We start from the raw sequence: 12,527 nt of genomic DNA on the forward strand, positions 1-12,527 counted from the left end.
ACAAGGAAGAGGAGAGGAGCAACCCAACTCTGCCAAACCCTACACACAACGCTGGATTCATCATTTGATGACAGTCAGCTATCCCAGTCTAGCCTCAAAAGCCCCAGTGCTGCAGAGGTTACACACAGACAAGGGAGAAAATCCATAATTTTGTCTTTAAAAATAAAATCAAAAACCGTCAGAGTTAGCAAAGTTTCATGCCCAATATCAGGGAGAGCCGGGTGTGCTCCTGGTCAGCGGTTGTGTAAACTCAAGGATCCAGGTAGGAGGAGAGGAGCGTGATCGTGTGGGAGGCAGGAGCTGGGTAGGATGGGCACACCGTGCCCAGATTCTGTCCCCAGCATTTCACCAACAGTGGGGGAAAAGCCGTCCTACCCAGCTCCCACCTCCCACGCCATCACATTCCCCTCCATGTGCACACAACTACTGATTGGGAGCATGTATGGCTCTCCTGCCCTGGCTGAGTGCATCTCCTATCCTGTGACGAACCCGTACCCTGCCTGTTACTCTGGGACACTGTTTGTGGGGGGGGGGAGCGGGTCTGTTCCCCAAACTAGAGAGCTTAATAACCTTATAACACTGAGGACCAATTTTACTGAGAATGATGTTCTTATCTCTTCTTCCCTGTATCAAGCTTTTGCTGCCGCCACCAAGCCCTTCTGGCTTAGGTATGTGACCTGACAACCCCTTAGTTGTGTAGCTGAGGGCTACGTAGGGAGAAGGTATAACACCCTGGACACGGAGTTAACTTTGTTTTATTATAGAGTCCAGTTTATTTATCTTCAAGCAGCTTCAAGGTTTTCCCTCTCTGCTAAAGCAGGGCTTTACACTCCTGATTCAACAGGACTGTTCTTATGTTTTTATTCCAGCACTAATCCTGTCCTGCCCAGTTCCTGGATTAGAATGGTTGTGTGAACCAAACCACTGCCTCACAAATCCCTTCTCTGCATGCAGGTCCTGAGCTTCCGACGTGATTGGTTAATGCAGTTTCTGTACTGCTTTCTCCAGAGGTGTTGATGGAGGTGCTGATGGCTATGCGAAGGAGGTGCTGATGGCTATGCAAATGGTCCATCTAATCCAGGCCTGCACAACATAAGGCCCAGGGGCCAGATCCACCCCGCAGGGATATTTTTGCTGGCCCCAGGGGTGGCCCAAAGTACTGTGGTGCCTGTGGTGAGGTACCAAATTCCACCTTGCCCCATGGACTTGGTGGGGGTCATCCCCCCCGCCAGGAGACGCCTCTTACGTTCTCGTGCTATGGGTAACTAATAATTGCTTTCATCAATGTTTTTAATAATTATTAATGTGCTGAAAATTTCTCTCGGCCCCTGCATACCAAGTCATGTTTGGTTCCGGCCCACCAGGGTATTTGACTTGTGCGACCCCTGATTTCTAATCCCTCAAATTAAAATGCCTCAAATCTGCTGTGAAGCAGATTCGCTCTTCAGATACCTCGAGGCATAGAGCCATGTGTGAAAAACCTCCTGGCTTCACTAAGCCTTCTCTCACTCTGGCTCTTTCCAGCCCTATCCAGCACCCTGAGCTTGCCGTTGGTCAGTTCAACTGCCACTCTCTGCTCCATTCTAAAGCCCCTCCCTCAAGAATCCCACCTGGAGGGCGGTTCCTTGGGCTTCAAAAGATGATTGACAGCGGCTGCCAACTATCACATACCCCGACCCAAGTTGTGAGAACAAGTCCCCTATATATCAAGATTTTTTGGCGAACCAATTCTCCTCTTCCACCCAGGGACAGCTTCAGAATAACACAGTCAGTTTTTATCAGTTATAATCAAAGATCACCACAAAAGAAGCATCAGAGAAGACAGCCAGGGGTGTAGCTATAATTGAGTGGATGGGTTCAAAGAACCTGCCCCCCCCCCAGTTTCTGAGGGCCACCCCAGCTCCACCCCTCCCTATTTTCTTCATTATCTTCCTCACTCTGAGGGGGCCGCCAGCGAGAGGAGCTAACACGAGCCCCTTTCCCCCTAGCTACGCCCCTGAAGACAGCACCTAGACATGAGACACAATATGGTGTGATGGCTGGAGAGATCCATGTCCAAAGCGTCATTCAGCCATGATGTTCACTGGGGGACCTCTGACTGTTTGGACCCGATGGCCATGGTCTGTTTGCAAGTTGACTATGACCTTCAGGCCAATGGGCTCATAATGCCTTGCCTCCACCCTCCTAGGGCCTGGGATGCAACCCCAAATCCCAGACTCCTAGTAACCCACTCGGCACCTTGAGGATGAATTCGGGGTCTCGCTCCGCTAGCTTTCCACACACGTCTTCCAGCGCCAGTTGCAGGTTGCCCGCCTGACTCTCAAACTTCGGCACTTCCACCAACGAACAACATGCCAGGCTCACCAACATCAACTGAGATATAATTAAATAAAATTTTAAAGAGACAGAAAGAGAAAGCCTTAGAAAAACATCCACAGCAGTTCTGGCCCTCCAAATTCTGTTAGTTCAATGGACACCAGCCCTGCCACAGGTACAGAGTAAGAGAAACCACAAGTCTAAGGTCCCAAGTTCTAGCTTCTTAACAATCCACCCTCAGAAGAGTTGGTCTAGACCAGGGTTTCTTAACCTTTGGTACCCCGATGTTGTTAGACTACAACTCCCATCGTCCTCGGCCATAAAGGGTATTTCTGGGGATGAGGGGAGTGATAGTCCAACAACATCTGGAGACCCAAGGTTAAGAAACCTTGATCTAAAAAGGCAAGATTCCTGACTGGAGTGCCAATGGTCCTGGGTTCATTTCCCAGACAAGTCTCTGCACCAGGGAAAGGGAGGAAGACACTGCTGGGCAGGAGCTGGAGCACCTGCTTTGCGTGCATAAGGCCCAAGGATCAATCCCTGGCATCTCCCGATTGGATGGGAAAATACCCCATCTGATATGTCTTGGACAGCTACTTCCAGCCAGTACAGACAGTACAGTGGGGAAGAACAGTTGCTCTTGTGGTAGCAAGTGTGAACTGTCCCCTTTACTAAGCAGGGTACATCCTGGTTTACATTTGGATGGGGGACTACATCTGAGAACTGCCTGCTGCAAGAGAATCCCCTTAGGAGATAATGCCATAGCTCAGTGGTAGAGCATCTGCTTGCATGCAGAAGGTCCCAGATCACCCCCTGGCATCTCCAAGTAGGGCTTGGAGGGACGCTGGGAGGGATGTAACCTTGAAGAGCTGCTGCCAGTCACTCTAGACCAGGGTTTCTCAACGTGTGGGTCCCCAGATGTTATTGGACTTCAACTCCCATAATCCCCAGCCCCAGTGGCCTTTGGTTGGGAATTATGGGAGTTGAAGTCCAATTACATCTGGGGACCCACACGTTGAGAAACCCTGCTCTAGACAATATTAAGCTAGATGGACCAATGGTGTGACTTCATATAAGGCAGCTTCCTGTGTTCCCAGTTCTAAACAAGATGGAGCAATGGCCCAAGTTAGTATAAAGGCAGCTTCTTATTTTTCTGGAGAGCAGAAAGATGGCAAGAGAAGGCACAGTAGTTAGAGAAGCAGATGAGGACACGGACGCAGGTTTTACACATTAGATGCAGAAAGGATGTGCCTAAAGGGAAGGAGCACTCCACGTGTGCAGAAAAAGTCCAGAGTACTGGATCCATTCAAGACAGTAAAGTAAGGGTGGGAAAATCTAAACACAGGATTCTGGCAGGTATGATTCTGCAATATGTTTTCCAGCCTTCCACAAGAGTCAATGCAGAAACAGCCTCGGACACCGGGTCCAGGTTTTGGGGAAAACAACATAGTAGCAGAGCAGACACTTTGCATGCAGAAGGTGCCCACATACAATCCCTAGCATTTCCAGGTAGGGTTGGGAAAGACCCTGCCCTGGGCCCTGCCTGGAACCCTGGATCAGAAGCCAGGAATCCACTGCACTGCTGAGTGGATGCAAGCAGAATATATGTCATGATTCCAAGGTAAAAGAGAAAGTAACACTAGCAGTACTTCGCATAAAGGTTCCTTCTCCCCAGGGTACAGAGGGTATCCTCTCAAATGGGTTGACATGCCCACTTGCTCTCAGCAGACAAGACCATATGCAAGTTCTGAGCAGTTCCATGGTGCCCCGGGTAAAAGACCCATCCAGTTCTGGGACTGTCTGGTGAAAGCTACAAAGAAGAAAGCCTCCAGAGACAAAGGCAGTAGCACCAATAAAGTACAAAGGCTGTAACACCAACAAATTTTGATTTAGTTTCTGAAAAGGAAAAAACCAAAACATTTTAACAGTGAAAAGGGAACTAACTATGAGCAAAGGCAGCCAGAGAGGGACAAACAGGAGACATTCCCCCAGAAAAGGGTGGTAGCCAGTGTTCCCTCTAACAGAGATTTCCAGATGTTGACTACAACTCCCATAACCCCCAAGCAAAAGCCATTGCAGCTGGGGATTCTGGGAGCTGTAGTCAACAACATCTGGGAATCCCTGTTAGAGGGAGCACTGTAGTCAATAAGCAAATGTGTTCTCATTTGTACAGATTCTTGTGAAGAAGCTTAGGGTCTGGTTGTTCAGAGGTGACGTGCAGAGGTCGAGGACTGGGTTTCCAAACTAGTGAGCTATCAAGGCTTCCCGGAGTTAGCTTGCACTCCAGTTGGACTACATTGTATCAGCACAACCAGTCCACTTCTATGTTTGCTATCCTACTGAGCTGTTCCACTGTGATGGACACTAAATGCTTCTCCACACAGAGCAAGTGTTTGTTGGCTTCCTCCATCAGCATCTGGGAATGCATGCCCACTTGGCATGTGATGTGGGCTTTGGTGGTCACGTTGTCCGTTTTTACTAAACCATGTCAACCTCTCAGTGTATCCACTGCTTAGTACTGGTGCTGGAGGTGTGGCTGGGCCCTCGCCCAAGGAAAGCTCCAAGGCATAGTTGGTTGGTGACCCATGCTCCTCTGGATTGGAAGAGGATCTCTGTGAGGGCTCAACCTCATCAGAGGAAGCCTTGGGTGAGGCATGCAGGAAGGGTGCGACTGGGTTGGTGAGATCTCCCTCAGAGGCCACAGTAGGAGTAGGCCCTGGACGGGGCAAAGCTGTGGCATTTCCCAAAGTTTTGGAAGGCCTGGCTAAAGTGAAGTTGTGGGATCTGCAGGGGACAAATTGGCCCTATCGCTGCATAATCCAGGTGGTCTTGTGTGCTCCCGGGGCTCACGTGGCTTGGGTGCCTCTTGTCAGAGCTGCTTGAGCTCCTCGCAACCTGAATTTTCCTCCGAGGGCAGGCCACCTGGTCTTTTACAGGCTACTTGGTTGGGGTCCCTCTTGCTTAAGCATCTCTCTGCCCTTTTCAGTATACTCCCCCAGGGCAAGCTCTTAGTCCTTGGATAACAAGGTGGAAGGCTTTGTGCACTGCATGGTGCATGGAATACAAAGAAAACTGAGTGGGGGCCAATAAAGAACATTTCTTGTGGGGGGACAAGAAAGGAATGAACCGGGGGGTGGAGGAGAGAGACACAACTAGGAACGAAGTAGTAAATTGAAGAAAAAGAGTATGAGGTAAGACCGGAGCCCTTCCAAGGCGCTGTGCATGGGAGCAAGACAGGACTGAAACCGAGAGGGTCTTGTCCCTGGGGCACCATGGGATTGCTCAGAATTTGCATGTGCTCCTGTCAGGAGCAAGTGGGTGCAACAACCCATTTGAAAGGATACCCTCCTACACTGGGGGAGCTTATGTATTAGATACAGCTTCCTGAGAATCTCAGTGTTGAATTGTTCCAACAAGTTTCTAGACCTTAGAGCTGCAGAGATAGGCTGAAAGCATGTGCACAGTGCCTACTGAAGTCACATGAACCAGAGCAGTGACTGAATAAGCAGTCTGAGGATTAGATGCAGATTTTAGTACCTCCTCTCCCATGGCCTAGCAGGTTCCAGTAGGGCCAGCTCCCTCTCTGCTACCTCCCCTAGCAGCTTCAGCCCAACCCTAGTCTGCTGCTCTTCCAGACTTCCAGCTCACACAACACTCAGCAGCTCGCTCTCTCACTCACTCGCACACACAGAACTCTTCTCCCACAGCCTTCCTCCTCCTGGCTATTGAACCCTCCCTTTTATCCAGTTCCATATGGATACAGTACATTAACCAATCAGGGAGTTTCTTCCCTCAGGCAGCCAGAACCTTCCGTCTCTTCCTGGAGATAACCAATCAAAACACTTTGTAGCTTTCCCTCCACAACTCTGCAGCAGACAACTTTTACCTCAGACTTGGCTGTTAGAACAAACTAAAGAAATACAAACCATAAAACATAATGGGAAGAAGGGATTCCTTCACACTTACCTTTAGCTCTCTCACATTCTGCTCTTCACACTCCATTGGCATTTCTTCCCCAAGGGGTTCTCTCTCTTCTGGCTGCTCCCCCATCAAATCCTCAGGCACTGTCAGGACATAATCTGGCATTGCACCAGAGGAGTCCTCATCTCCCTCCCACTGTGAAAAAAGAAAATTTCCTAATTTCCTAGAGCGCTCCATATTAACCATCCAGTCTAATGAGTTCTGGAGAACTCGGAAGCCACTTTGGTTCCCACCCCCCACCCCCACTCGGTCCTCATAAAGGTATTACTGTAGGGGAAAGAATGGCAGTTCAGTCCCCAAATAGCAGAGCAAAACTAGTTTGATGAGAAAGCAGCACAGCAAGAGGTCTTGAGACAGTTCTTTAGTACTAAAAAACTACAAGGATTTATTTAAGAAAAGGTTATAAATGAATGTGAAAAAGCCTGTAGCTTAATTTCAGCTGCAGCTCATGGCTGGAGACTAAAACAAACCACCACCTCTGGAGAGACAAAATGGAGACTAACACTGGAAGAACAAAGAGGGGAGGAGTCCGGCACTTTTATCCATGACCTTAAACCCCCTCCCCCCAGTGGTCACTATGAGACATTGCAGCTGAGAGCTGATGCTACCAGGGTCCCAGCTCCAACAATTACCCAGTTTTGCCTTCTGAATTCCATAAGCTTAACTCTGTTATTCATATAAATCTTCCTCTACCACCTGAGGAAGATGGCAAAGAATGCTACAGAACCTTCCAAGGTAGAGGAGACAATCCGCTGAATTTCAGGGCCAGGACAATACAAGGATTGTCCTTCAGTGCAGGCCACACCCAAATGTTCACTGTATACATGCCCAGCCATAAACAAGCCATCTAGTTGTATAGGACTGACTGGCATGCCAGCGCATACAATGTAACTGCATCTTACAATCAGTTTATGCAATCGCAACCATAACATGTGATTTGCTGATGTAATAATTTGTGGCGACTATTTGCCCGTAAGTAGGCTGCTTCTTGCCAGCAGCTGACATCGCGACTAAAGACCTGCTTGTGTAAGCAGGGAATTTGCACGAGCACAAGAAGATTGCATTGCCGCACTAAAAAGGGAGTGTGTGTGCAATTAAGTGATTTGTCCAATTAAAACAAATGAGACATACGACAGTTGCACACTGTCGGTGGGGCGGAGCTACAACTGGACGGACATGTCCTAGGAACACGTGTCCTGCCTCTGGAGCCTCCTTGCTTGCCTCCCCTCCCCCGCTTGTCAGCTCACCAGCCACTCCTGCTCACTGCCATGCTCCCAATAGCTTTCTCCTCCCCACGGCATGCCAGGCTGTCCTTACCCAGTGGTGCACCCTGCTCCTGCAGCCTGCTGCTGCTTCCCAGCCACTTGGGTTTCTGAACCTGAGGCAGCTGGTAATGTGGGTGCACATGCACTCTTCATTCCCAACCGCCTTGGGGGTTCAGAGTTGGCTTAAGCTCGGGCAGTAGGAGCATGCCACTGCCATCACTGGGGGAGAGGCTGCCACCACCATTGTCACCACCAGGAGAAGGCTACCACTGGGGGCGTGTGCTGCCGCTGTGGGAGGACACATGACAACACGGGCCACCTGTGCCCTCTCTATGCCACTGCATGGTCACATGCTAAAACGCAAGCTCCAGACCTCATGCAAGTAGCTAGCGCAATTGCTTTGCACTGGCAGGCCAGCTTTCTGCAAGTGCATCGTTAGGGTGTCAGCTGGTGATGCTGGATTAGGGAGCCTCTATTCCAGAGGTGAAATTGAGCATGTTGTGACTCAAAGGTTACACTCTCAAGGGATATTTTATGAATGCTGCATCCCAGTTAAAACCATGGCAAGGATCTGCAAACCAGGACTTAACCCACAAGCTAGGGGGGGCACAAATTTTGGCCATCTCAGGGGATGAATGTTCATCGCGATTTTGGGCAACGTCTACCCCCCAGAGATGGAAAATAGGCAATAGCTCTGTTGCACTTACAGATTGCTGCATATTATCAACCCTTCTTTATCCCTGTCCCCAAATGGTTAGGGTAAACCATTTTTGCACAGGGTAACAATGAACACATTATTGTACTCTCTTCGTTGAGTAAACTTTGGAAGACATTCATATCAATTCTCACTTCCATTCTTCTGACAACATCGATAAATTTTTATAGTAAGTTTTGTGTTTTTAAAACTCATACAAACGTTTAAAACCCCTTTGCAAATTTGACCGCTGAAGCCCCAATGGTCAGGACAATCACAGCATGACAACACACTGAAAGCTGAAAGCACGGCAATGCTGTCACCTGTTTCCCATCTCTAGATGTGAAGACGTTGTCAAAAATTACACTGAAACATTCATCTCCCCAGATGGTACTGGCCATCCCAGCTGGCCCCCACACCAGCCCCCAGTCCTGGTTGCCAGTTGGGGGGGGGAGAAATTCTCACCATTCCAATGTGCAAAAATTCCATCCACACTCCAGAAACACATTTCTGCCATTAACCTGCAAGTCCTAGCTCCTCTTCTTGGCCCCTTCCAACCCATCCTATCCCCCTCCAACCAGAGCCTCTGGAGCTGAAATGACTTGCACGTACATTTTCCTGTTGCCACAACTATCCCCTTGCTATCGGTCACTGCTCTGATGAGTTCCTGCCTGGCGTTCCGTCTTACTTACAGGTGGCTCCAATTCACCACAGGATCCAGGAACTTCACCCTGGACACTGTGATCTGGTGGCAGCCCCATGGATGTCCAGACACAGAGCTTTTCCTTGGCATCCGATGGGAAACGCTGTTGTGTATCCAAAGGGCGCAGCAGGCGAGCCCGGGCCTCCTCGAAGCCCTGGAGAGCGAGAGGAGTAGGGGTGGGTTGTTTCAGGAAGGGATTCTCCAACCAGAATGAGTTTGGTTCACAAAAGTCAGAGTTAAACGGAGGTCTCTGGGCTGCCCTTCTGGCTGCTGGTGCCACCTGGGAAAGAAGAGAGCATAAAAAGGAGCAATCAATGCCTGCTAACTTGGCAAAGAAGCACCTTTTAATGTGGTGATTTTCTTTATTTAGCAGGGGGAGAGTAACTGGCCCTATCCATCCCCAGCACAGTACCTCCAGTGGCTGTTGCTGGTGTCTATCTTATGTTTCTTTTAGATTGTGAGCCCTTTGGGGACAGGGATCCATCTTATTTATTTATTATTGCTCTGCGTAAACTGCCCTGAGCCATTTTTGGAAGGGCGGTATAGAAAATCGAACTAAAAACAACAACAATGCCAACACAATATTGTACGACCCAGGAGCCCCCATTTACCTTGACAGCCACCACAGCAGGCCTTGACAAGTTTTCTGTGGCTCCATGGGCCAGTCCAAGAACTTAGAAGCCAGACTGCCCTCCACTCCATGGGGAGGGAGAGGACTCCCAGCCTTGCTTGCTCACGCCTCCTGCCGATTACATCCTACCTTGCTTCCACACAATCACTTCTACCCAGGTTTTCCTTTTACCTTGCTTCCACACAACCGAAAACTGGAAGCGCACAAAGTGCCCAAACCCAGGTAAAACACAGTTTTTGGTTGTGTGAATGACCCTATTGTGTTGTACTTGTATACTACTACTATGAATAGTTATATACTGCTTTTCATCAGAAGTTCCCAAAGAGTTTTACATAGATCTATATAAATAAATAGACCCTAAGGGGCTGAGCTGCCAGCAACAACCACTGGAGAGATGTTGTGCTGGGGTTGGATAGGTCCAGCTGCTGTACAGCTGTTGGGGCACACATCTGTACTTTTGTGTGAATGACCTGCATTCACTGTACATGTGTTGAACGTAATGTGCAAATAACTGTACATCAGACCTTTAAATTAAAAAAAAAAAAGAGTGTGGTTCTAGAAGAACATTTGTGCCATTCTAAAATCCAAGTCATTGCAAAAGCTGTATCAAGTAGCCAGAATGGTGTAGTGGTTAGAGCACTGAGCTAGAACTGGGAAGACTTAAATTCAATTCCCCATACAGCCGTGAACCTCACTGAGTGACTCTGGGCCATTCACTTACCTCACAGGGTTGTTGTGAGCATGAACATAACCATGGGCTCCTTGGAGGAAGAGCAGGATATATGTACAAAAATACATTTTTTTTAAAAAAGCACGTGAATACGGCTATTGTCTCCATCTTACCTGGGCCTGCTCAGGGACGCCGCTGGAGGGTTTGCAATCCAGGATGCTCAGAGAAGAAGTTTTCGTCAAGTGGCCAGGCCAAAGCTCGCTCTGGGTGCTGGGAGGATTCAGCAAGGCTTGCCATGAAGCTGAAGGAGTGATGGGATGCAGGAGACGAGCTCGGGATTCCTCTAGCCCTTGGAGGGTGAAGGCAACTGGAGAGCTGGCTGGGAGGAAGGGCTTCTCAGCCCAGTGAGAGGCGGTGAGATCCATCAACCTAGCTGAAAGAGCAGCAGAAAACGTAGCCTGTGGAAATAGAACAGGGGTGAGCAAACTTGGCCCTCCGGCTGTTATTCAACTGCAAAGCCCATAATCCACAGTCATAATTTATTGGGGCTGGCTATTGTTGCCAGCACTACTACTCTGAGGGCTCTCAGAAGCCTCTCTGCTTATGTCTGGGACTGCAGGCTTGTGGTTCCCCTCTTGACATGCTCAGGAGTCTCACGGGACCGTGGGCTCCCCATTTGTTGGCATATTGGGGACAGGTCACTTAGCAGGCAGTGGGACAGTCGCCCCCAGATTCAAACAGCTGCCAAGTTAATTTAAAGGGGATTAGCCTCGCACCTTTGCCTATAGTAGGGAATGTCTAGGTAGCCAGTGCTAACTTTCGAGTTAGCTTCAGTGTTCCCTCTAAGGCATGCACACGTGCATGCGCTCACACGTTTCTGGATGTCCGCTCAGTTCATTTTAGATCCCGCTCAGGTTGAATCAGGAAGGCCCCACTCTGAATGCATGTGCACACACTGCCTTGATACTGCCACCCAGAACAAATTTCATTCCGCACAAAGATGAGAGAGAGAGAGAGAGAGAACACATACTGGTTAGCTTCACGTCCAAGGTCTTCCTGTCTGAAGAGTGACCCTTTACTTCCCCTCCTCTGCAGTTGCTTTAAAAAAGCTAACACTAATCACCTCAGCAGGAAAGTCAGATAACGCACTGTGAAAGCAACTCCCTTCCCATCACAAAAGAGCTTAGTGGGCAACAGGAACTCAGAGGTGTGCTCATTAAAAATATGGATTGGTTCACCAGGTCCTTCTAACCTAAGAGATACCGTCCTTAAACGTCCATTTAGTCCATTTACATACAGGTTGCTCTTTACCCATTAAAATCATTGTGTTGTACTCCAGCACAACAAACATAGACAGTGGATCCTTTTGAGATTCACCGGAATTTCCCTCCTCAGGAAGAAGGGATGGCCAGTATTTTGCCTCGGGGCCTATTTTAGGCTATAACTGGCCCTGGTTTCTTGAACCAGTGTGTTTCATTTGGTCTTTACACCATGGAGTCAGCCACTGTATGGGTGATTGATTTGACACCTGCCATTACATTAGGCCATGTCTTGCTCATCGCGCCATTCATGCATCTTTTGGATTTACCCTTACTGCCTAACCCCCGAGCTGCTTTCGGTTCTTCATTGCCTAGTTCCGTCCCTGAGGAAAGAGATCCTTCGGTTATGCCTGAGTCATGAGGGTCCAATCACCAATAAAGGAAGGATGAGGTTGTAGGATAATCACTGTGCTCCTCTGGGCTCTGCCTATCCCTGCTCTCTTTCTTAAATCCAAAAACCTGTTTTTCTCAAGCCTTCTTTTCTCTTGCCAGCCTGGAAGTCATTTTAATTCAGACACTAAGTTAAATCGCCTCTTTGCAGTTATTTGGTTAATCTTTATAACATTTTTAGTAGTAATATTGCTTTAATCAGCTTTCCTATGATTTCCCCTGAACCCCAAATAAAACCTTACTTTGTTTTGAACTTCAACCTCTGTCAGTTCATTTCCCGGGGACCAGAACTCTGCACAAAATTTATTCTGACATGGGAATGCTCCATCCCAGCTCGCTAATTCCCCACACAAAGCCCAAACGCATTTAGGGGTATTCACCAATCGCCCCGGAGCAGTTCCATTAACATTACGATGGAAGTTGTAGTTCAACAGCAGCTGGAAGGCCAGGTTTGCCCACCCCTGAAATAGAAGTATAAGGCATGGGTGCTGGTATCCCACATCAACAAGGAATTGTGGCATACGCTGGGACTAGTCCGTTACAAGGAATAGCAGGTGG

General features: G+C 48.7%; 1 protein-coding gene across 9 annotated transcripts in view; it reads right to left on the reverse strand.

Moving 5' to 3' along the window:
* The window catches only part of TEP1 (telomerase associated protein 1), a 77,697-nt gene that overhangs the window by 54,495 nt on the left and 10,675 nt on the right, over nucleotides 1-12,527 (reverse strand). For 5 of the 9 annotated variants that reach the window (XM_053259017.1, XM_053259019.1, XM_053259018.1 and 2 more), the window contains exons 2-5: nucleotides 10,434-10,718; nucleotides 8,949-9,239; nucleotides 6,283-6,432; nucleotides 2,239-2,373 (exon numbers count right to left, since the gene is read on the reverse strand). In XM_053259017.1, coding sequence (XP_053114992.1) covers nucleotides 2,239-2,373; nucleotides 6,283-6,432; nucleotides 8,949-9,239; nucleotides 10,434-10,718 — 861 coding nt within the window. Of the gene's footprint in view, nucleotides 1-1,336; nucleotides 1,594-2,238; nucleotides 2,374-5,853; nucleotides 5,999-6,282; nucleotides 6,433-8,948; nucleotides 9,240-10,433; nucleotides 10,719-12,527 lie in introns of those variants that run through there. The other 4 variants (XM_053259020.1, XM_053259021.1, XM_053259022.1 and 1 more) reach the window with 4 other exon arrangements.

This window comes from Hemicordylus capensis, chromosome 6 (assembly GCF_027244095.1).
Source record: "Hemicordylus capensis ecotype Gifberg chromosome 6, rHemCap1.1.pri, whole genome shotgun sequence".
In the NCBI taxonomy this organism is placed as follows: domain Eukaryota; kingdom Metazoa; phylum Chordata; class Lepidosauria; order Squamata; family Cordylidae; genus Hemicordylus; species Hemicordylus capensis.